At 42.1% G+C, this 25,612-nt stretch overlaps 1 protein-coding gene across 4 annotated transcripts; it reads right to left on the bottom strand.

Moving 5' to 3' along the window:
• Window positions 1-166: 166 nt before the first annotated feature.
• On the bottom strand, window positions 167-24,884 carry LOC143826361 (uncharacterized). Of its 4 annotated transcripts, none has more exons than XM_077315134.1 (19): window positions 24,690-24,884; window positions 23,329-23,424; window positions 22,062-22,418; window positions 20,804-21,196; window positions 20,260-20,313; window positions 19,016-19,099; window positions 17,749-17,769; window positions 16,735-16,755; window positions 14,414-14,434; window positions 13,648-13,668; window positions 12,853-12,873; window positions 11,799-11,819; window positions 11,076-11,102; window positions 9,920-9,940; window positions 8,899-8,919; window positions 6,154-6,183; window positions 4,885-4,905; window positions 4,180-4,206; window positions 167-2,716 (listed from the first exon to the last, which is right to left on the bottom strand). In XM_077315134.1, the coding sequence occupies exons 2-19, from the start codon at window positions 23,387-23,389 to the stop codon at window positions 2,193-2,195; spliced, it is 1,746 nt and encodes a 581-aa protein (XP_077171249.1). In that variant the 5' UTR covers window positions 23,390-23,424; window positions 24,690-24,884; the 3' UTR covers window positions 167-2,192. The 4 variants fall into 4 exon arrangements, with proteins under 4 accessions (XP_077171249.1, XP_077171248.1, XP_077171251.1 ...); XM_077315133.1 differs by having other exon boundaries at window positions 167-2,719; window positions 24,690-24,883; XM_077315136.1 differs by lacking the exon at window positions 20,804-21,196 and having other exon boundaries at window positions 167-2,719.
• Between the last annotated feature and the right edge of the window lie 728 nt (window positions 24,885-25,612).

Below are 25,612 nucleotides of genomic sequence, written 5' to 3'. Positions count from 1 at the left end.
GCCTTCACCCCCAGCCCTCCAGTTGGTAAATTCAATGGGAGCTCCGTGGGCAGTGTAAATTGATGAGCGGGAGGTTTGGTTACTTTACCAAAGTAAAACTTCCCAACCACTGTGGTACTAGCACTGTTGGCATTGATTACTGTATTTTTGTGACTTCACTGTGAGCTTTTTTTGATGAAAATGAAGTCCTAGGTATTTAATGGCCCTGACCTGTTCTAGTTCCTAATCCTCTACTAACCACCTATGCACATTCTATGCTTGCCAAAAACTATGATCTTAGAATTTATTAAGGTTAAATTCTAGCTGACTTGCCTTCAGTCACCTTTTTTGGCAGTGTTTTAAGTCCTATATGGGCATAAGAGAGAATAACTGCATCATAAGCATAAAGCAGTACTGGAGCTCTTTTAGAAGCAACTAACAGGGCATGTCCATCTATTGGTTACAAGGTTGGAGCTAAATCATGCAAGAAACGATTTAAAAGGGTGGGCGCAAGAGGACAGCCCTGCTTCACCTTTATTGGTGAAGGTTTTATCAGTCAATTTCCCATTCCTGGTATACTTACTAATGCCTGATGTAGCAATCCTTTTGGGTTGAATTGTGCAGCTTTGACAGACTTTATGTGACAGACTTTGACAGACTGAAGTGAATCCTTCATTGCCACCTGCTGGGTTATGTATGAATTTCAGAGTTAACTGCCTTGGTATTAATAGACTTTGTCCGTAATATACACCAAAATCTAAAATTGGTATTGAGTTTCACATTGAGCCACAAGCTTGGCTTTATAAAGATCTCAAATGCCTTTCGGCATAACCCATTCCAGGCTACCTTGTCTGACTGGCATTTCTGGCAGTGAATCAAAGAAACAGCTGTTTCTCTGTACTTAGTGGATGACTGTGGGCAACTTGAGCAAACTCTATTAAATATAGTACAACATAATCATCATAAAGATGGATTTTATAGCAATATCTATTTACCAAAATATCTTGCATCTCATTCATTTGATGGATTTCAGTGGCAAATGGTAAGAGACAGAGTGAATAGCAAAGCTGATAAAGCCTTCTCCCCTTCCTCAATTACTTTTAAATGTTTCTGATAATATTTCATGGGTGCCCAACTTTACATATAGGATATTTGTATATCTACTGAATCCTCTTTAAAATCAAGGGAACAATCACAAAGGCTTTTAAACATTGAAGTAAATAAGGCATTTCTATCCTATCTAATGCCTTTTCAGCTTTATGCTCCACAGCACTGCACCACACTGGCGGCAGCCCGGTATAGCCACCGTTGTGCAGAATCGGCCTGTGTGCCAACTATGGTCCACAAGGTGCAGTCTCCTGCTTGTTCCTGTTTAAGGGACCCTGCTTGAGAAGCATAGCTATGTGCATGTTCACCCAGGGCCCCTCCCATTCCCACCCCCTTCCCACCCCATTCAGGCCCATCACTGGTCATTTTGGGAGGGGAGAGTCAGGTTGACATGACCATATATGGTCATACCACCCAATAAATGTTGAACAAGTTTTGAAAAATATATTTAAAATAATTAACTCACACCCATTAAGAAAGCCCTTTCAGGACTGTCAAGAAACCCCAGGGTTTCATGAAATTCTGGTTGAGAAAGGCCCCTAGAGAGGGTCATCTTATGCACAAACATTTTAGAGCACTGTATTGTTTTAGGTCCCTGACACAAGGAGCTTACAAGCCAAAATATGATCTAAGTTGGAGAAAGAAAAGGAGCAACGTGGAATAAAACAAGAATTAAAAATATATACAAATACACAAATATATACAACACACAATATATACAATACACAACTATACACAAATAGTTCTAAAACCATGCAAATATAATGTAGCATGTGTATGTTAAATGAGAATTTAAGTGGGTAAAAGGCCCTTTCAGAATTAAGGGCCTTTTACCCACTTATGACCCTTTACTCTGAAGTGAGTCTATGCATGTACAAACATTACATGCTTTTTCAGCCTGTGACTATGTATATTCAGTCAATAACATTCCTTAGAATAAGTGGCAAAAGAGCATAAGTGTATGAAGGGGAACCATGCTCAATCCTTTTTCCCTAAGGTAAGATTATTTATTTCTGGTCATTGACCAGCTTGCCTTCTTCCCTATGTGTGTTGCCCCATATACAGCTAACTGTAGAGGCCTTTTCCGCCTCCTTCAACAGTCTTCTTCAAAATGTGGAAGAAATTCTCAGAGGTAGACCATCTGTTTCTAACCCTGTAGAGAAGAATGGATACAGCTTCCCAGAAATAACATCAGTAAGACTGTGCAATTTAATTTTCCTCTGGGCATCATAAAACACAAGACTTTTGTTGGGTATATCTAGAAAGATTCCTATTTTGGTAGGTTTTTCATTCCCTTTCACACTGAAGCAGCTTTCCTGAGCCCAATATTCCTTCCCATCTTCATGTTTTATGACCCAGAAACCCTTCTGAGGGGACAACGTGATTATCCCCGTCCTACAAATGGATTCAGAGGCGACTCCTAAGACCCAGTTCTTTTTCTGCCCCACTTCCACTTCCCAGTAACGTTTCCCTTTGGAGAATCCATCTTTTGCCAGGATGAATATATGGGAGTCAAATCTTGTCTTGCTCTTAGAAACATGGGCAACATTCCCTGTATCCTCCACACATTTTCCATCTTCAGAGATTTCCAGTCTTGGGTGAGCTGTCTCAGGGTCAAAGGCCACATTTTCTGCTAAGGAAATGAAAGAGCTTAATTAGAAGGCACCAAGGGGAGGTATTAATATCTAAAGATTAAAATTTAAGCCATGGTCTTCTTGGGTAGTAGCATTAAGTTCAAATGGCTAATGGATGGCCATCTTCTGGAGGATGCTAAGTTCTGGAAGTAAAAGCACAGGAGCAATAGGATTTCTACATGAAATACCTACAGTTTCCCTGCCCCAGTACCCCAGGAGTGGCCGTTCCCCCTCCTCTGGGCCACTGGAGCTTTTTGCAGTTTAAAAAATAAACCAGTGCCAGCATATTGTTATATCAACCTAAAGTTATACCAATATATATCAAATTCTCTGAATTCCCTGCTTTCATTATAAAAAATGGAATCACCTAGCTTCAGGTTGACAACTCTAGGTTGGGAAATTTCTGGAGCTTTGGAGATGGTCACAGGTATTGTTCTGTGTAACTTATATGCATACATTCAATTGTTAATTTACGGTATATATTCAATTGTTAAGTGAATGAAACCTGGTGGATTCTAGGGAGAGATAGTGGGAAAATAGCAAGAACAGCAGCTGCGTTTAGCAGCGTAAAAGTTGACGGGAGGGGACAGAAGTTACTTTCCTTAGTTTTGTTGTTCATGTCTTAAATAAAAATCAACGTCTTGCTTTGTTTAATCCTGTGGTCTGGGTGTCCAAAGAAGCACATATGAGAAAACAGAAATATCTTCAGTCATGGCTAGGTGTTCTCTCAGCCTGAAGATTTATTTTTGGACCAGACAAAAGAATATCACTATCTGTGCTTCTATCATTCATAATCTGAATTTTACTCAGATTATGAATGATAGAATAGTAAAAAAAAAAATGCAACAGGGTATGAGTAAGGCTGCTTCTTACTAAGGGAGATACTACAGAATTGCCAGCATAGTTTCCTGCAATAACAAGGGCTAGAAGGCTACTTAAAAAAACAACAAAACATAGCTAAGAATCTGGGAACAACTCTAGTGATGGCCAGGGCCTCTTGTGGTGCAGAGTGGTAAGGCAGCCATCTGAAAGCTTTGCCCATGAGGCTGGGAGTTCGATCCCAGCAGCCAGCTCAAGGTTGACTCAGGTTTCCATCCTTCCGAGGTCGGTAAAATGAGTACCCAGCTTGCTGGGGGGTAAACGGTAATGACTGGGGAAGGCACTGGCAAACCACCCCGTATTGAGTCTGCCATGAAAACGCTGGAGGGCGTCACCCCAAGGGTCAGACATGACTCGGTGCTTGTACAGGGGATACCTTTACCTTTACCTTTATAGTGATGGCCAAATGGAAATGTCAGAACTGTACACTGAATGATGATTTCAAAAGTAAGGTATGATATGATGGCGTGATTTGTAATTCATCTGGATAAGCCCTTTGCAACCAAGAGGCATATGAGTAAGTTGTCCCATGCTGCACATAGTTTTTATACACACACACATATTTTAAGGTTACTCTTACTTCTGTAGAAACGGGCATCTGAGAATTCTATGAATAAAGGAAAGAACAAAGATTCAAAGTTACAATAGAATTATCTCTGTTCAGAGATTACCCAGCAAGGCTAGCCCAAGAAGTCCCAACTCCCTTCTGGTTCCAACAGCGTTCCATAGTGCTGGGATTGCAATCCGCAAGTAATTTGGTGAAGTCTACCCTGAAGAGCTGTCGTTAAGATGGAGGTCAACCTGAGAGTGGTCCAGTTGTTCTCACTTTGGCAGCCCATATACTAAAATTGGCGTTGCTTCATTTGGTATTGACGCAACTCTTTATGCAGGAAGCTTAATTGCCCTTGCATCAAACGTGGTGCGCATGGGGAGCTATGGGTCTGGTGAGTGGAATAAGCATGCTTACCAAAGCAGGATTAAGAAATTCCTGGAGATTTGGGGATAGCACCTTAAAAGGATGGCATGGGGAGAGATAACTAATTCAAGAGAGTTTAATTTTTATTTATGCTGGCACAGACCAGAAGACAAAGTTAGACAGGGGGAGGTAACTCAATATAATAGAGTCCACCCTCCAAGGTAGCCACTTCCTCCATGGGAACTGATCTGTGCAGTGTAGGATTTCACTGTAATCCCTAGAGGCTTCTAGGCCCCACCTGGAGGTTGGCAATCCTAGAAGAATCCCTGGATTCTTGACATTACAAAAGGCCACAAGAAACTCACTTACCTTCATCTGCCTTTATTATTTCTGGGGGGGGAAAAGGAATTACATTAAAAAAAAATAGCAAGCAATAATGCAGGCCCCAGAATTCCAAAATCCATTCTGGTTCTGACAGAACAACATGCACCAGCGTTGCCTAGCAAGTGGGATGTCAGTCTGGGAGTGGCACCACATTTGTCCTCCTTTCGGCACAGATTGTTCTGGCATCGGTGCCCCAGGAACACAAGGCAGTTGAGGAAGGATCCTGTAGGTCCAGCAAAAGAGATCCTTGCCATTCAACCATCTTTCCCAAAATCCAAAACAATTTTAACCACAATTATGTGGATGGAACTTGGGGCTGCAGTAGCTCTCCTCTCTGAGGTAACGTGCTGTTTCTCATTCTGGTGAAAAATCAAGATGCAGAAATGACATGGACCGTTCTCGTCTATTATACTCAAGGGACCATCATTCAACTCCAACCTTGTTGAATGTCACAACTGAAACTAATAACACTTACTCATGGAACAAGTCTTACTTGGATCAGCATGTAATACGTTTCTAAACCCCTGCTTCAGAATAAATATTGTGGATTTCCATAAATCCATATTGAGAAGCTTGGAAGTTCAACTTCTGCAGGGACTAAATGAAAGATTCCTATTGCTAGCTGCCTACAAAAAAGGAGCTACTCCCTTGGGATTGTACCCTGTAGTTTACTGACCCCATTACACTCAAGGCCCTAGGCAGTGGGTGAGAGGGTGGATCTTGGTGTAAGGTGTCAGGTGCCATGTCTGCCCCATGTCAACATTTGCATTTCTCTAACCCAGGAGCTGGGCTAGCTGCCCCCATGGCCTCTTTAGGTTGCCTATCCTCCTCCCTCCCCTCCATTTAGAGGGTTTTGTCTTGGTATTGCACCCCTAGTTCATGACATAAGGGAAGTGAAGTTGGGAGTCTGGTCCTCTCAGTGGGGAGATCTCTTCTAAAAACCAGTGGTGAGAGCAACTTATTCAGAGCGATGCTTTTGCCTATAAATCCATTCCAGGAGGTGGCATCTAGCCAAAACAAATGGTGACCAAGCTAGAGCAGAGCTTGGAAAGCAAAATCAGGCCTGTTCCATCACAGCTTCTGTCATCATCAGAAACCTATAACAAAGGATTCTTAGATATTTGAAAACTTATGCCTACAGATTCTTGCTGGTTTCTAACATGCTACTGGAGAAAATTGTGTTCTCTTGGTGATAAAATATTACAGTTACTTTGATATGCTCTTCAAACGATTGAATTCTGTGTTAAAACTTACCAACTTCTCTTTGAAGTTTTTGGAATTCTTCTGAAGGGAAAGACATAACAGTAAAAGTCATACACTTATCCACATTTCATAACAATATTATGTTCTTTCTCAGGGCTTCTTCCACAGGCTAAATACTTGATTTAAAGCTTATTTATCTTGCACTCATCATGGGTGTTTAAGAGTGCATTCCCAATATAGCTGGATTGTTTTCAGCCATTGAAAACAATTTGCTCCAAAAGGAGTAACAAATGTTTGGTATTCCATTATATATCTTCACTAGGGGTATGCATTTGGCTAATCTAAACTGGAAAACAAAAGTAACCAGCAATAGCTTATCAGTATTTTTGTGTATTAATTCAGCTGGATATTTTAATTTTCTGTTTTTCCATATATTCAAAATAACCGGCATGAAAAATCCTGAACATATTTGGGATTTTTTTGAACTGCCAGATAGCCACAATTGGAGTGTATTTTAAGGGCTCTTGGCCCCTTTAAATGCCTTCAGAGTGAACTCTCTGCTTGAAGAAGGCATTTAAATGAACTGCAAGCCCTTTAACTGCATTTGCAGTTCTCTTGTGCCATCACTGCAGCTTGAAGAGGCATTTAAATAGGAAGTCCACACTTCCTTTAAAGTTTAAATGCCTTCCCCCCTACCTTTGGAAATAATAGATGACAGGGACACCTTAGAAATCATAGAATTAGACTCCCCTAGTCAAATCTTTGTGAAACTTGGGGAGAGGGGTTTGAAGAAAGACACCAACAGCAATGTTGGAAATGTTGTGCTCCCTCAAAAACCAGCCCCCTTCCAGAACCCCAGATACCCCCAAATCAATTCTCCATTATAGCCTAGGGGACCATAGGAGCAAATTTGACATTCCTGAATATTACTGAATCTGACTACCATGCCAATATTGATATCAAGGGAATATTTGTAAATACCAATATTTGGAGGGTTCAGTGTAATCAAACCTGAAGGATACCATGCATGGAGTGTTTTGCACTCCCCTAATCTGCACATATTGGGATGCTGGGAAGTTCACCTACTGCTTGGGCTAAATCTTAGAATACTATGCCTAGCTACCAACAGAAATGCAAACTGGGAAGTGCCCTTTAGCAAATATGACAGGAAGAGAACTCATCAGAGAATCCTGAGGGCCTTTTTGCACGGGGATCTTTGTTGCAAATTGGTCACTGAATGAAAAATCGCCATTTAAAATAGTGGAATTCGTCGTTATGCATACCTGCCTTTGTAGTGGAATCAGTTGCGTTTTTTAGCGTTTCCCACAGGCTTCCGGTCTCGGCAGAAATCGCTAGAAAGGAAGCGCTATTGCCAAGCTCGTCCCGCCCCTGGCCGTCAAGCAGCCAATGGGCAGCCGTTAGCATGCTCCCAAACAGCCCCTTTCCCTTTAAGGAAGGTTTTTAAAAAAAAAAAAAAAACAGACCCATTGTAACGAATCTGGGTAGATTCGTTGCAACGGAGAGACCCATCCAGCTGCCTGGGGTGTTTGAGCTGTCGTTTGATCGTTTGATCGTTAACACGCTGGCTCAGAGTGAAAAAAAAAATCCCCCCCCCCTCTCACGGGCCCGATTTTCGGCTGAATGGAATGTGTGAAATGTGTGTGCTTAGTGACTGAAGGGGAGGGACTGAAGCCGGGGAAGCCTCTGTTTGAGCTGTCATTTGATCGTGGCCACGCTGCCTCCGAGTGGGGAAAAAAAATCCCCCCTCCCCCCCCCTCACGGGCGCGATTTTCAGCCGAAACAGTGTGAAAAATAAAGGGAAAATACATCAGCAAACGGGCTTCTGCGGGCTTCTTGTGCTTAGTGACTGTAAACAGCTCTGAGGAGGGACTGCAGCCTGGGAAGCCTCATTGGCTAAACGGAGGCTCGCCGGTGCGTTGATCTCCACTCGCTCGGGGAAAAAAAATGGCGATCGCTTCGCCGGAAGTTTGGAGGACAGGCTCAGGAGGAGGGACTTTGAAGAAACCGCAACAATGTTAACGCACAGGTCTTTATCGCTATGGTTGCAGATCGGTTGCAGGAGTGTATCGCTTTCCGGAGGGTGAATCCACTTTTTGGGATTCCCCTGAAAGCGCTACAATGAAGCGCTTTTTGCTGGTCGGTTTCAGGAGTGTTGCAGATTGTCTAAGACGTCGTGCGTTAAGGCAAATTAGTAGCGTTTTCAATTAGCAACCATTGTGCTATTTTGAAGCCGTGCAAAAAGCCCCTGAGAATCATCATCTACTCTTTGCATAATACAAGTTTTCCCGAGAAAGCACTGGGTATATTCCATTTTAATTGCATTACAAGAGAAGAACTAGAGATCCTCTGGATATTGACAGGGAAGGATGGGGAGGAGATTCATTAGAGGATCTTAAGAATATACATAGAACTTTCCGAAACAATTTAAAAACTGCTATGCAGCTGGCAGAAAAGAACATGCATCAAGTCCAGAAAAAGCCATGGTATGATAAGTGAGCACAGAATCAAGTGTTCCAGGAAGGAGATGAGGTTGTCATGCTGCAGCATGGGAGAGGAAATAAATTCCAATGTACTTGGGAAGGACCAAGAGAGAGCCAAAACAAGATAAAATGATGTGAACTATTTGGTATAGATGGATACAGGACGAGGACCCATCACTTTGAACTGCATGGCAAATGAGTGATGATTACAATAGAAGAGGTGTGGTCAGATGGTATGATTTGGTGGGGACAAGAAAGAAGGAGGCAGAACTCTTCAAAGCGCATTCAAACTCACCTTTGTCTCTCTGACATTGGCCTGCAAAGAAAATAAAAACATTTTCTCCTGGAACGAGACTTATGTAACAGAGCATGTAGGGCTCATATTAAAACAAAACAAAACAAAAAAAATCCATGCATCACAATCCACAATTAAAATACTACGGGGTTTTCCACAGTTGTCTGTATTCTCCAGGTTTCCTTCGTATTGGTCTCTGGAAGCTGACATCAAATTTGCACCTGGCTCTCCGCACATGTCATCTCAGAATGGCAATCCTGGGGATTGGTTTCATGTCATGCCCTTCACATCAGCTTTGGAGGAACTGGTGGTCGATCCTCCTCCCACACTGTTTTTGGAGGCACAGGTGGTTGGTCCTGTCTCCTTCCTTGTTTTTTTGTTTGCTCTCATTGACAACCTCCCTCTCCCCTCCCTTCTCCCCCCCCCACGGAAAAAGTGCCCAAGCACTTCCCTTCTCTATACATTATGATGCTCATCACCCCCCACCAAAGCCTTTTCAGGAGCAATGCAAATTAAAATACTGCTTGGGAAAAATGGTGCCTGCTTGTTTTAAGTGTGTCACTTCAGGCAAACATCCTGTGTCAGCAATTTCTTCCCCCTCTTCCCCCTCTTCTTCACCCCCCCTTTTTTAAAAAAGTAATTATGTTAGCTTGCTCCTATGTTGTAAAACAAAGAAACGTCTTTCTTTTTTCTTTTTTTGAACTTTGGGGAAGACACAGGAAGCTACTAACAACTTTAGTAGCTTTAGTAGCTTCCCTGCCTGAAATTTAGTACAACTTTAGTAGCTTCCCTGCCTAAAATTTAGTACAACTTTAGTAGCTTCCCTGCCTGAAAATGACCTTGGCTGGATTTCTCTTCAGAAATCTGTGGCTCTCCATGGTCTGCAATCCCCATGAGACCCTGCAAGCACATTCTTGCAGGGGCACATGGGAATTATAGTTCCTCAGCATCTGGAGAGCTACAGTTTGGCCACCTCTGCTTTAGCGGAATGCTTCATGAGCTTTGCTTTCCAGAAACTTACAGTTTTCCTCATTAGGTTTATCTGAAAAAGAGAGGAGAAAGGTTCTTTACAATGCAAGAACATAAAACGTGTTGGATGTCAGAACTGACAATCTAATATTTATTAGTTTCTGTGATAGGGGAGATCCTTGTTCTCCATGAAGAACCTATGATCATGGTAAGTGTTCTGTTTGTAGACCTGCAGAAAACCGAGCCTGAGGTCCAAGGCAGGATCGTGAGTCTGCAGTGCAATTAAGCCAGTGCAATTAAGCCAATACACGGCTAGATCCCATTTACAAGATCCAGTCAGCTTCAAGTAAAACTGACCGACAGCATGAACTAGTAGGAAGATCCTATTATCTGTGCATGTATATAAGTTGGGATCTTTCAGGGGGTTCCTTGGTTCCGTTCAGTTACTCAAATCACTACCAGTGTCCATGTCCACCTCTAGACTCATGGATCTAACAGTAAGGTGTTTTCCCAGCCTAAAGATTTACCTTTTGAGAACATGACCAGACACAAGAGCTTCTCTGTGTTGAATTCCACTAAGATTATGAATGTAATGGTAAAGGTATCCCCTATGCAAGCACGGAGTCATGTCTGACCCTTGGGGTGACGCCCTCTAGCGTTTTCATGGCAGACTCAATTCGGGGTGGTTTGCCAGTGCCTTCCCCAGTCGTTACAATTTACCCCCCAGCAAGCTGGGTACTCATTTTACCGACCTTGGAAGGATGGAAGGCTGAGTCAACCTTGAGCCAGCTGCTGGGACTGAACTCCGAGCCTCATGGTCAGAGCTTCAGACAGCATGTCAGCTGCCTTACCACCCTGCGCCACAAGAGGCTCTTAAGATTATGAATGACAGAACAGTAAAATATGCTACAGGGTAAGAACAAGGCTGCTTCTTACTAAGGGAGTTGCTAGAACACTGCCGGCACATTTTCCTGGCAATTACATGGGTTTACTTTTAAAAAAAAAATGATGGCTAAGAATCTGGGAGCAACTTCATGGCAACTGTACACTGAGTGATAATTACAAAAGAAGAAGTGTGACATATTATAGTTCATCAGGATAAGCCGTATGCAACCAAGAGGAGTATGTGGAAGTTGACTCACCCCCATATTGTTTTCCTGGGGGGGGGGGGCTGTTTATTTTGTCCTTTTTAAAAAGGTTACTCTTACCTCTGTGGAAATGGGCTTCTAAGAATTCTGTGAATAAAGGAAATAACAAAAACACAAAGAGATGATAGAATTAGCTCAGTTCAAAGAGTAAACAATGCAGGTCCAAAAAGTCCTAGACTCATTCTGGTCCTGGAAGAATTCCATGCCATGGCCTTTGCCTTACCAGTTGGAGATCAGCCTAGGAGTTGGTCAGTCATTTTGTGTCACCCAGATCTACCTGACAGAGTTGTTATAAGGATAAACTGGAGGACAGGAGAATGAAGTAAGCCACTTTAGACCCCCACTGAAAGTAAAGATAGGGTAGGACATCGGTTATAAATTTAATTTTGCCTACATCTCACCAAAAAAACCTGATCACTTTTTGTGTTGTTTTGCTTGGTATTGGTCCAGCTCTTTCAGCTGGAAGGTTCTGCAGTATTCAAAGCACCATCAAATTTGGTGAGCATGAGGAGCTATGGGTTGGTGAATGAAGTAAGCATGGTTGCCAAATCAGGGTTGGAAAATTCCTAGAGATTTTGGGGTTGGCACCTTAAGAGAATTGATTTGGGCAGGGAGGTGACTTAGCAGGATATAATGCCACAGAGTTCACCAGCCAAAGCAGCCACTTCCTCCATGGGAGCTGTGAAGTGTAGAGTTTCCATATAATTCATAGAGGCCTCTAAGCCCCGCCTGGAGGTGACAATACTAGATTCTTGACACTAGGAAAGGCCAGAAGTAACTCACCTTTTTCTGCCTTTAGTCTGTCTGGGGGAAAAAAAAGAAAGCAATTGCATTTGTTTGAAAAAACTAACCAATCTACAAGTCCAAAACCCATTCCTGCTCTGACAGAACAACCACAGTTATGAGGTTGTAGCAGCTATCCTCTCTGAGGTAACATCCTGATGAAAAACTGAGATGCGGAAATGACATGGACTGTTCCCATCCACTATAATCAAGGGATCCATCCATTCATTTATGGCTAGAAATCTCCAAATTGGCCACCAGATGTTATTCGCAATGGGCACCAGTATTCCCTGTGGAAGCCATACCTCATCCAAAATTAAAGCTAGGGGGCTCAAGCTAGGGGGCTTGAGGATGATTGTGGTAGCTGAGTGAGTCAAACAATGTTAATCAGAGCATTGTGTTTCAATACTCTTCATCTTTAGTACTGCAGTTCCCGTCATCCTTCGGAAGCTGGTCACCAGTGTAGAAATTCAGCTTTCTGTTCTGAAGGGAAGGTTCCTTCTACTGCAGTTAGAGTGTTTCTTCTGGCACAGGTTTAGTTCTTTGAGCAAGAGGCTTGATTTCTTTATCAGTATTGAAAGTATCATCAAATATGCCCTGAAGATAGCGCTGCAGGCTTGGTCAGCAGAGGGAGCAGGAACAGAATCTCTCGCTGCCAACTCCAGGTTGGGAAATTCCCCTAAATTGGGTGGTGGAGCTAGGAAGGATGGGGTTTGTGCAGAAGAGGGGCATCAGCAGGTATGGCAAAATGGCCTCCTGCTTGGAAGATTTGAAAAAGCTTTTGATAAGGTTCCACATGATGTTGGTAAAATGTGGTATGGATCTTATTACTGGGAAGGGCCTCAGTACAATACCTTAGAGTTCACCCTCTAAAGCAGCCATTATCTCTAGGAAACTTATCTTTGTAGTTCAGATATAAATTGTAAAATCAGGGAATCTCCAGTACATAACTGTTTTCTGCTAAACTTATATTGATCCCTTTGGATAATTGAGCCCCTAGAAAAAACCCTTATCTTTTAAATAAAGGACACTGACAAGATAACACAAAACTTACCATATTTAAACTTTAGGTTATCTGTAGGGGGGGGGGAAACATTTGATTAAAAAAGAAGCAGCCAACATGCTGGCCTGAAAACTGGTAAAAGCTATTTTAGTTCCACCAGAGCTCTCTGCACTGTCTAGCCTTGGTAGCTGGATGTCACTTTTGGGAGTGGGCAAATCATACCTTGTGAGGTTGAAATCTTATGAGGGGGGTAGGAGAATGGAGGAGAGGAGAATGAAGGAAGCTGCTTAGGTTCACCTGCAGTATTCAAAGTGTTCTCATATATGGCAAGTGCCAGAAGCCATGGGATAGGCAAGGAGAGCAAGCAGGGGGTGGAGCCTATGTTTGCCAAATCTGGACTGGGAAATTCCTTAAGAATTTGAGGTGGAGCCTGAAGGGTTTGGAGAAATCTGTAGGCCCACTGTTATGTCTATGGGCATTTGGCCACTGATGCAAATGAGGGCTTCTGCCAGCCAAGGAATTAACCAATCAAAGGAACCTGATCGCTCTGCTTAGAACCAATCCAATTGCTCCGCTTAGGGCCAATCAGATTGCTTTGTTTAGGGTCAATTGGATTGCTCTGCTTAGAGCCAGTCAGAGGCAGCAGCTGGCTACCTGAAAGTTATAAAAGTGCATGCGTTTGCCTGTTTTTCTCTGTTCATCACTTGTAGTCTGTTGCTGAAGTTGCTAAATAAAAAGAGCTGATCTGTGATCACTGATCCTGCAGACTTAATACCCACCTTGCAGGTGACAATCTGAGAACAATCCTTAGTTTTGAATTAATGACACCAAAAGAAACCCACTTACCTTTTTCTTCAATATATTTTTCTGAAAAAAACACACAACCACATTTTTTTGATAAAAAAGCAAGCAACAGCATTGTTTTAAGTATAAATACAATGGGGGAAAGAAAAATGCTGTGAACTGCTTGAAAGAAAGACAGCACAGATAAGAAGGGTAGAACAAAAATCTTCCTTTGCACAACATGGGGATTTAAGAACCTTGAGTTTAGTGTATTGAATTTCTATACCACCAATCCCAGAGATCATCTCTGGGTGGTTACAACATATTGCATATACAGTACATTTTAAATAAATTAAAGCCAATGTGATGTAGCATTCAGAATCTCTGAGTGGATCTTAGAGACCCAGGTTCAAATCTAGGGATGTACACTTAGCTCTGTACAAGCTGGAAAAAAAGATGGAAAACACATTATTGGTATACACCTACTATTTTGTCATCGAAATATAGAAGGGTTTGGATATATTTTTTGATATATCTTTGGCTCAGATGACAAGAATCATACCATCCTGGCATAGATCAGCTCTGCAACATTCCTTTGCTATTTGCAATGAAATCAAAGATTTACTCATGAGGAGCTCAAAAGGTGTCGAAAGCACTGGCCAGGAGGACGGACAATAACTCCTCTGAAACCAAATAACAGGAGTTTGTCAGACTGGGATGAAGGAGATCCAGGGCTGAATCTCCACTCTGTCATGGAAGGTTACTTGTTGACCTTAGTCCAGTCACACCATTTCAAGCTCCCGGAAAAGGAAAAAAGAAGCACACTTACCTTTTTCTTTAATAAGCTTTTCTAAGGGGGAAAAATTGTTTGACAAATAAGCAACCAACAATGTTGGCCCAAGAATACCCAAAGCTGCTCTGACTCTTATGGACCCCTTTGCACAGGCCTTGCTTTACAAGTCAGAGGTAAGTTTGAAAGTGTGCCAGACACTTTCTGTCAGCCAGATGTACTTCACAGCATTGTTCTGTACGTAAATAAAATGGAGGAGAGGAGAAGGCTGGAACCTCCTTTGGGTCCCTATTGGGAAGAAAGACATGAAGGATGGAACATAACCCCTCGGTTCCAAAACAAGAAACCTCACTGAATTACCAAAGGCAATGTGCTGCAGTATTTAGAGTGGCTGAGTAGATCTAGTAGAATCTACCTGTGTACAAGGGGGAGTTTGCCTGTAAGCCGACCTTTTTAATATTATTTCTGGCACACCTTAGTGCAGTATAACTGGGACAGAGAGCTTCTGCAGTCATGTTGGCATGTCAGAAATAGGACAAGCTTGCTCTGGTGAGATATCACAGTGTAACCTAACTAATTACCCAATACCAAGTCTCTCTATCACAGAGTAACCTAACTAATTATCCAGGGAGTCTGATCACTGACCTTTCCCTCACCTTAGAATGCCTAAACAAAAGAATCTTCAGAGTATAGCAGTTAGTTAATCCTCTCAGATAGCCTTCAACATTATCCCAGCACCAGGTTGGTTGGTTGGTATACTGTCTTCCTCTTGCAGCTCAGGGCAGAATATAGACATAAATTAGAAATTTTCCTCATTTCTTCCCAGACATTTCCTCATCTATGCTCACCAGTTCATCAAACCAATTTAAGCAACATGGCTCTGCCATACCTAAACATTATTATTATTATTATTATTGTTGTTGTTGTTGTTGTTATTGTTGTTATTGTTATTATTGTTATTATTGTTATTATTGTTATTATTGTTGTTATCTTTCGATTTATTGCCCGCCACTCCCTTACGGCTCGTGGCGGGTTACAACATTATTATTATTATTATTGTTGTTGTTGTTGTTGTTGTTGTTGTTATTGTTGTTATTGTTGTTATTGTTGTTATTGTTGTTATTGTTGTTATTGTTATTATTGTTACTATCTTTTGATTTATTGCCCGCCACTCCCTTACGGCTCGTGGCGGGTTACAACATTTACATCAGGTAAGAATGCAAATGCTGCAGCTGACTGACCCCCTGCCCCCTTGCAAAACTCACAATTTTTTCTCTTCAGGTTATCTGAGGGGGGGGGAGACATTTTGTTGAGAAAGAAGCAGCCAACAGGTGGCCCTGAGAACATTCAAACCTACATTAGTTCTCCACAGCTCTGCGCACTGCCCAAGCCTTGATGGCTGGATGTCACTTTTGAGAGAGGGGAAGTCAACCCTTCTCAGTCAGATCTGTATCTTTGGCTCGTTACGATGGAGAAACTGAGCAAGGGAGAATCATGGAAGCTGCTCTGGTTCCCCGTTGGGAAAATAGATTTATTATAAGTCTGATTTTGCCCACAACTCAGCAGCAAAAGATCATCAAATCTTGGTTTTGCTTCATATCATGATGGTGGAACTTTTGCAGGAGGCTTAACTGATCCTGCAGTAGTCAAAGCACTATTAGATATGGTCAGTGTCAGGAGCTTTGGGATTAGAGTAAGGTGACCAGATTGTCCCTCTTTTGGAGGGACATCTGGGGGCATCTGGCAAATTGTACTTATGATGAAATTAAATATATATATATTACAATACTATTTTTGCGTTCTATGCATTCTATGAAAATTTTTGTTGCTCCATATAGACCAAATTTTAATCAAGACACTCCCCCCCCTGGTCAATGGTGTCCCGCTTTACCAATGTTAAAATCTGGTCACCTTAGATTAGAGAGCAAAACAAGCAGGGGTGGAGCCTATGTTTGACAACTCTGGGCTGGGAAATTCCTGAAGACCTAGAGGTGGAGCCTGAAGGGTTTATGAGGGAAGGGAACTCAGCTGCATATAATACCATCGAGTCTATTCTACAAAGCAGGGGTAGTCAAACTTCGGCCCTTCAGATGCCCATGGACTACAATTCCCATGAGCCCCCTGCCAGCATTCACTGGCAGGGGGCTCATGGGAATTGTAGTCCATGGACATCTGGAGGGCCGCAGTTTGACTATCCCTGCTACAAAGCAACCATTTTCCCCAGGTAAACTGATCTCTGCAGTCTGGAGATGTGTTCTTATTCCTGGAAATCTTTAGGCCTACCTGGAAGTTGAAAATTTAAGAAGAATCCTTAATTTTTAATAAACGACACAAGAAAAGACAAAAAGATATCCACTTACCTTTTTCTTCAATAAGAGTTTCTGCGGGGGGAGGAACAACCATGTTTGTTTGATAAAGAAGTCAGCAACAGTGTTGTTGTGAGTATAAATACAATGGGAGAGGGGAGAATGCTGTGAACTGCTTGAGAGAAAGGCAGCACAGAAAGGAAGGGTAGAACAAAACATGCTCTTGCTGACATACCAAAGCCAATATGGTGTAGTATGTAGAATATCAGAGACTCATTCTGCACTAGTGGGGGCACTCTGAAGGGTTTGAGGAGGGAAAGGACCTCAACTGCAAATAATGCCATAGAGTCCATTCTACAAAGCAGCCATTACACACACATACCGGTAAACTGATCTCTGCAGTTGGGAGAAACTTTCCTCATCTTTGACAAATTTTTCTTTAAAAACATACTATCACATTTGTTTGATAAAGAAGCAAGCAACAGTTTTGTTGTGAGTGTAATTGCAGTGGAGGAGAGGAGAATTCTGTGAAGTGCTCTCCCATCTGAGAGATAGGCAGCACAGACAGGAGGGGTAGAACAAAATCCCTCCTTTGTATAACACAAAGGTTTAAGAACCTGCCCAAAGCCATTGTATTCTAGCATTTAGAATGTCTGAGTAGTTCTTAGACACCCAGGTTCAAATCTAGGAGTGTGCGTTCAGCTCTGTACGAGCTGAAGAAATAGCTGGAAAATGCCTTATTGGTTTGTATTTACTATTTTGTCATCCAAATATATAAGGGTTCGGATATATATATATGGCTCGGATGACTGGAATCAGACCATCCTGGCATAGATCAGCTCTGCAACATCCCATTGATATTTGCAATGAAATCAAAGATTTACTAATGAGAAGCCCAAAACACTGGCCAGGAGGATGGACAATAACTCCTCTGAAACCAGACAACAGGAGTTTGTTAGACTGGGATGAAGGAGCTGAATCTCCACTCTGTCGTGAAAGTTATTCATTGACCTTAGTCCAGTCACACCATTTCAAGCTTCCGGAAAAGGAAAAAAGTAATACACTTACCTTTTTCTTTAATAAGCTTGTCTAGGGGGAAAAAATGTTTGACAAATAAGCAACCAACAATGCTGTCCCAAGAATACCCAAAACCGTTCTAACTCTTACAGACCCCTTTGCACAGGCCTTACTTCATGAGTCAGAGGTAAGTTTGAAAGAGGTTTGAAAGTAAGTTTGACAGTCTGTCAGCCAGATGTACTTCACAGCACTGTTGTGAGCATAAATAAAATGGAGGAGAGGAGGATGCTGGAACCTCCTATATAGCCCCATTGGGAAGAAAGACAATCTGGACACAACCCCTCCTTTACAAGGAAGACTGCAGCCAAAAATTTGCTAGAACCAGTGGTTATATATGAATTGTTAGATGTCATGTATTAATAAGGTTGTGTGAAAAAAAGAAAAAATACTTACTTTTTGTCATGGCTAATCAGTACATGTTTACGCAGTAATTGCTGTGCTGTTGTATGTGTGCTATCTAACTACTGTCGCTCTGTTTATACTTTGGATATATTGAACAGGCATTGGTTCTGCTGGGCTTGGAAAAATCCCCCTCAGCTTCAGTTTCTGCTTCAGAAACTCTCGGGTTTCATATCAGTCCTTGTTTTATGGGGGGTGGCCTTTCCCCCATTACTGGAAAAAGATACAGCATGGGGGCAGTTTGTTTAGGGCCTATAGAATGGGATCCCCAGTACAATTTTTTTGAAACTTCAGCTGGGTTTAAGGAGGAAAGGCATCAGAAGCTACACTGAAATTTGTGTGCCTCTATCTCAAAAATCAACCCCCACAGACCCCTGGATACCCCCAGGTAGATTCCCCCTTGTCTATACTGGCCCTTTAATACATAACGGAACAAAAACAATTCAGGATTTGTGGAAAGAAAACCCAAATCGAAATACCATACTTTTATTATATCATACTATTCGAATTTGTTTCTAGAAACATAGATGGTGGGAGTTTAAAGAGAATCCTAGCTCACTGGAAAAGAGGGGCTGCTAGCAATAGGGGTAGAGAGCATTCGGTGAAGAAATGAGTTGTGCTGCTCTGCTGTAGAACAGCTAGATTTTTGTTCAATAGCAGCGTACAGACCAACAAGAATTTGAGGCTAGACTTTTCAGTAGTCAAAGGTTCATTCGTCAGATCCTATAATAAAGGGAGCTTTGACACTCCAAAGCTTATGGCTCCCAAATCTCTGTTTCTTTGGCAATAAAGTGTTAAATTTACTTTTACTTTGTTGTGCTTCTCATATGAGTGGGCCCTAACTTGCGATAAAACTTACCAACTTTTCTTTGAAGTTTTGTGTATTCTTCGGAAGGGAAAATTTTCTCAAAACACAGTCCCAACAAGATCAGGCCACAGAGATCTGAATATGAATGAAATATATGACCGCTATCAAAAGCACAAAGTAGAATTAAAGAAGAATTCTTTGAGCAGACAGTCAAGTCCTAAGAATGCTGCACAGACTTGCTTACGATGGCTTTGTGACCACACAAACCTAAGCACCATTACATCTTTCTAATCCAAGGAACTTCAATCATACAATTCTGCTTCAGAGTAAATCTCTCAGTGTGGGCTTCCTGATTCCTCAAAGCAGTGACTGAAGAAAAAGACATTTGAGAAATGTTATCTTTGCCTTTTCCAACAGAGAAGAACAATATGCATTTCTGCCCTGCATAGATATGTAAGGGCAGTTAAGTAACAACCGACTCATGGAAATCTCAGCAATGGCCTTTCAAGTCAAATGAAAAGCAAAGGTGGTTTGCCATCACCAACCTCTACAAAGTCTTCTTTGGTGGTGTCCCTTTCATCCACTGACCCTGTTTAGTTTCTGAGAATCGGACAAGCTATGCCATGAGCTACACCATTCTGCTTTCCTTCCCATTTCTGCCCTACTGCAATGCCAAAAGCAGGGCTAAGTAGGGCCAGTTCAATACACAAGTGACTAAAACAGCTGCTTTGGGCCTCAGCTTGGCAAAAGGCAGTGGATGGGAGGAGCCAGGGGGATAGAACAAGATCAGGCACCTACCCATTTTTGTACCATTGCCGGCCTCCTAAAACAGGTTGCAGACAGATGTGGTCTATCCTAGTAGCACAATTCCAGGGGCCCTGCAGTGTTAGGGGGCCATCACACTGTGATTGTTAGGTGGTCTTCATACTTATGTGGCTCGCAGACCACATGAACAACAACAAAAAGAAGCTGACAGTTGCTTCCAAAGTTCCAGGTATCCTTTGTAAGGGTGCCCCATTGTTACAAGTTACCAGTATCAGTTGTGCTCTATTAAGGCCCCGCAAACCCTTAAACTGGTTCTGATGCTATGGGTCCTGTAAATCCTTAAAATGATTCTAGTTTCAGATCACTTCTTCAGCCCACCTCGGAAGGCAACCCAGGAAGATGTACGTACCCCTCCTTGCTCATGCTGTCACTGGATTCCAAGACAGGCAGTCTGCCCCGGAGCCTGGGGGGGAAAACTGGAGGAGGGTATTTAGGAATCTACGTCCTCGATCATAAATTCTGACACTTACAAAGTTTCAGAGAAGAGTGGGACATAGGGATGTCAATATCCTGGTCTTGGATCCCTGAAAGACAAATTGAGAGATGAGGGATCATCCCTCGATTTCATCCCCAGTTTGATGATGATAATGATGATGATTATAGTTTGATTTATTGCTCGCAACTCTCAAATATGCCAGCTCATGGCGGGTTACATATAAAATTCTGTACAATAGTACAGTCCCCAATTTAAAAGCTCCATTAAAACCCCATAAAATGAGTGACTGTCTTCTCCCCTGCCTGCCTGGTTCCAGCCCAGTGGGGAAAAAATGCTTAAAACGCTCCTTCGAACCACATGCAGCAAAAAGGCATTTATTCACAAATGCTAATAGACATTACTGACTCTTAAAAATGAAACAACTACAAACAACTGCAAAGACTGCTTCTGTGCAATACAGAAGGTCAGATTTCTGAACGTTGCTTTGCAACATTCAGTGTCTTTGCACACCATCCAATTAATTGCAAAAACAAGGTAGAGGAGGATATAATTGTCCATGTCTCATTTGTTCTGCTTACCTTTTACGGAAAGCTGGAACGTGACCTCTTTATGATGCAGATTGGTTGTCACCGAATAGAAGTATGTCCCAGCCTCTTCCTCCAGAATGTTCTTGAGTTTCAGATAGCCATTTTTGTTCCTGAATTCATTGCCTTTGAAAACCCTTGCTTTTTGCCTGTATTTCTTCCCAAACCAAACTCTACTGCTGGGACCATTTAAAGAAGTACACCTGTGACCAAGGGTGTCTTCAGAATAAACCACTGCACTGGTGTTCTGGAACAGGTAGGAATAGATGGTCTGTTGCTTGCCATGACTAATTCTTCTCCACTGCATCTTCGAATAGAATAGCTCATGTTCTGCAATCAGTGGACATGGCAGAATGACTTCTTCCCCTACAGAAGCATTGACTGTACCTAGAAACCATACATTTGATGGCTATTTATTTACAAATAGTATTTCGAGCCCACACCAACATTGCTTAGTGAAAATGTACCTGGGAAATAGCATAAAATCAGAGAACCTTTTATATAGTCAATTTGGACATAATCTTAGGATTCAGTTTTGATTTTTGATTTTTAACATATTTTAACATTTTCCCACCCCAAACTTTATGCTGACGAATATTTTTATATTGTAAACTGAGTTATGTCCTCCTAAATCAATTGAGCTCAATATGCTTGCTTTTAGTTATGAAATAACCCAAATATTTTAATAACAACACTTTCTTTTAGTGTGCAACAGTTTGAATGTCCAAGACCACTTCTAAAGAAAAAAATTCAGCATCTGAGAGAATTTGGATGCCTTTCCAACTTAATTGAACAATGGCTATTTTGCTGCTTGATCACGAATTGGGTGGGTAGCCGTGTTGGTCTGAAGCAACAGGACAGTATTTGAGTCCAGTTGCACTGTTAAGATCAATAAAGTTTATTCCAGGTATAAGCCTTCATGAGAAGTGTGCACCTGGAATAAAACTTTGTTGGTCTTTGATGTGCCAGTGGACTAAAATAACAAGATTAGAATCGTAGAATCATAGAATCATAGAGTTGGAGGGGGCCATACAGGCCATCTAGTCCAACCCCCTGCTCAACGCAGGATCAGCCCTAAGCATCCTAAAGCATCCAAGAAAAGTGTGGATCCAACCTTTGCTTGAAGACTGCCAGTATTCCACTGCTGAACTACTAGTCATTAGACTGGCCAGCTGGTGGGATTTGTTTGACTTGGAAGGTTGCACAAGGGGGGCTAAAGGGAAGCTAGAAGCATCAAAATTTTCATACTTACCCCCTGGTATCAGATGTATAGTATCTTCTTTGTAGTCATGCCCACATGTCAGGGCACACACATATTGTCCTGTGTCAGCTGCTTTCACTTTGTTGAGAGTCACTTCAAGATATCCATTAATATACTGTGCTTTTTGGGTTCTATTCTTATCTCCCTCTCCTGAATTGCTTCCTTGAACACTCGACTGTGTTGCGTTAGGGTGAATATAGACAGTTTTATTTTCAGACCCTTCCCATTTATACAAGTGGACTGTCAGATTCGGGGATTTGCAGTTTCTGACTTGGCAGGACAATATCACATCTTCTCCGATACGGACGTTGGTTGGATTAACACTGCCAACAATTGAAATGCTGTTATCTGCAGAACGTAAAACCCAATGGTAATTCTATTGATTTTTGTGTCAATAATCATAAACATAAATCCGTATCTGCATCTGTCTGTCTTTGACATGCATAATTCATCAGAAAAAGAAACTAAGACTCTCAAATTTGGCCATCAGTGTCAGGAAGATCCTAGGAATTGTAGGACCAAATATGAAAGGAATGGGAACATCCTGGCCCATGTTTTGAAACAGCATGGTAATACTGCACGTGATGGGCCAACACATAAGCTAAAAAATTTAAACTCTCTTATCCAAGTGAATCATAGGTCATACACAATATTGTTGGTGCGTAATGGTCTTATTAACTTTGTATCAGTACAGATTTCAGGTAAAATCTCTGTGGAGCTGTCCTATAACAAACTTCACAACTGTGCATTCACTGGGGGCAGTGGTTCTCAACTTGGGGGTCGGGATCCCTTTGGGAATCGAACGACCCTTTTCATAGGGATCATACCATGGCAAGCACCTTGGCTGGGGGGGGGAACCATCTACAGAACAGCTTTGCAGGGTAGATCAAGATAGAGGGTTCATCTGTCTAGAGCAGCATAAAAGAGTTAGATTGGCAGAACTGAACTGAGAAACCCGGGGGGGGGGGGGGGATCATGAACAATGGATCTTCATGCCATTGGTCAGTTTTGGTTTAATTTCTGTGAAAGAACACATGCATAATTTCATGGTTGGGGGTCACCTCAACATGAGGGACTGTATTCAAGGGTTGCGGCATTAGGAAGGTTGAGAACCACTGACCAGGAGCCTTTGTTAAACTTATCCCCCCAGTACACATACCGTAAAGTGATTTCAAAATGAAAATTGTGTGTGGTCTGTGCTAAGAGATTAAATTGATTATTGTACATTGTTCTTACAGAAGAAAATTTGCCTTCTTACCCATCCACCAGTATACAGCCATGGAGAGTACAGAGATGATGGACAATGCCAGCTCTTTCATTGTTCTGAACAGAAGTCATTGGCTTCCACCTAGACCTTGGAAATAAGGAAAAGAAAAACAGAACCACAAGCACTCAATTAAATATCTGTGGCATCCTGATACCACAATTGTTCCTGTGCACCAGTCCAAAAGTTACATTTTGAATGGGTATTATTGGATTTGTTACCTGCTGCTCCAAGGTAGCTGTCTTGTGGTGGGCTACAGAGTAAAAATCCCAGAATAAAACCCCAAGTTTAAAATATTAATTTACAATCATAAACTAATTCCGACAGCAAAAAAAATACCACGCACACCCCCGCATCCCCACTCAACAGGCCTCTAACATCTACTGGCACTATGTGCCACTGATGAATGGGGGTGGCCAAAGTTCCAACCATTTCAAGGGCCCATTATGCACGGAGTGGAAGGTCCACATTCGGGGTAGAATGGGGCGGCTAAAATCACCAATTATGCACACTACAGGCGGCAACCGGGTGCAGAGTCAGCGTATGCTGCCAAAAAAGCCGTGTTAGTGAGATGCGGAAGAAAGTGGAGCTTCCCGGGACCAGGGCTCAATGTGGAGTAGCCACGTGCATAATCGGATACTCTGGGTGTTGCCGCCATTGTGTTCCATCCCGTGTGTAAGCGGTTTGCTTCGCTTCTTCCTACCCCACGTTCTCCAAGCCGCCGTTTCAGTGGCTGTGCATAATAGGCCAAGGAGGTACCACAGACTTCCTTGCAATTGTATGTCATAAGCACAAATCCCTTTTCCCAAATCCCAAAAGATGTGATCACATTAGTACACTCATAATGACGTTTGGGGGAAAAAAATAGCTACAATTCTTTAAATATATTACTTTTTATCTGTAGGTCTTTGACTCTTGCTCTGAATCTCATACACTCTACTGAAAGCCCTTTGTTTTTCCTGGTATTACAATTGGCGGTTCCACATTTAGACGCAATTTATTACTTGGAAGAACTGAAGGACTGTAAAATGGGTACAGAGAAAACCTGAACACTGGAAAAATGTGGATTTTTCACACATCTCAATAGCTTTCCCACTCAAACATGTAAACACTTTTAAAAGCCCTATTTGAAATCCACCTTTACTCACAGTTAGATCTCAGAACCGTACAAAATACAATATTCATCCAATTATTATCGATGGCCCATGTGATCTTTTAAATTTGCATTCATTTGCTTTTTAATTGAACTTTTTAAAAAAGCTGAGCACTGGGGAGTTTCTGCAGTCATTTTAACAACGTTTACAAAGTCAGGAGCACTTTCAGTTTGAAATTCCAAACAGTTCCATCAGGCTTACCTTTATGAGTAGGGGGGTGGAGCAGAAAACCATTGGCCTTTTCACAGTGTCGGGGTTGCCAGCCTGCAACAATTCACCTAAAAAGCATTTGGTAAAGGCCCCTTTGCCTTTTTTTCCCCCTTCATGGAGCTTCAGTAAAGACCACTTCCCAGTATACTGAGCTTCTCTCTACGCATAGCATAGAAAATGAAAGGGGGAAAAGAAAAATGAGAACTCCGCATTTCAAACTTTGCTCCCTTTGTCACTGATTAACTTCCAACCGTTTTTACTGGATTGTGGCAATTGCTTTGTCCTACAGTGCAAGAGAGGGTTCTTTAGCAAGTGCAAACCAATGAATGAATTTCAATCTCTGCCTTCCTGCCTTTGTGAATTTTTTCCTTTTGGGGACCAAGGACCATAACCTCCCTTTCTGCAAAACTCTCATGCCAGTGAGATTGCTTGTCAAGAGGGTAAAAGAAAACACAGTCCATAGAGATTTTGTGAAGTTTTTGGTGTACACCACCATCATCATTAATATTCATCCATTAGCACAGTGGTTCTCAACTTGGGGGTTGGGACCCCTTTTGGGGTAAAAGGACCCTTTCACAGGGCAAGCAGCTGGGCCGGGGGGCACCACCGCTGTTGCTGCTCCTCGTCTTGGACTCAATTTTTGATCTTCAAATCATTGGTTTTCGTTACTCAGTTCGTACCCCACCTTTCTCTTCAAAGAGGTGACAAAGTGGCCAACATTGCTCCTCTTCCATTGCATCCACACAACAGCCTTGCAGGATAGATCAAGATAGAGCGTTCGTCTGTCTGGAGCAGTGGAAAAGACCAAGATTGGCATGGTGGGACAAGAGGCAGAACTGAACTGGGAAACCCTGGGGGGGAAACCAATTGATACATAATCATGAACAATAGATCTTCACACCATTGGTCAGTTT

Source organism: Paroedura picta, chromosome 16 (genome assembly GCF_049243985.1).
Source record: "Paroedura picta isolate Pp20150507F chromosome 16, Ppicta_v3.0, whole genome shotgun sequence".
Classification (NCBI taxonomy): Eukaryota; Metazoa; Chordata; class Lepidosauria; order Squamata; family Gekkonidae; genus Paroedura; species Paroedura picta.
Note: the sequence above shows the minus strand (reverse complement) of the source record. Positions and strands in the feature narration are given on the sequence as shown.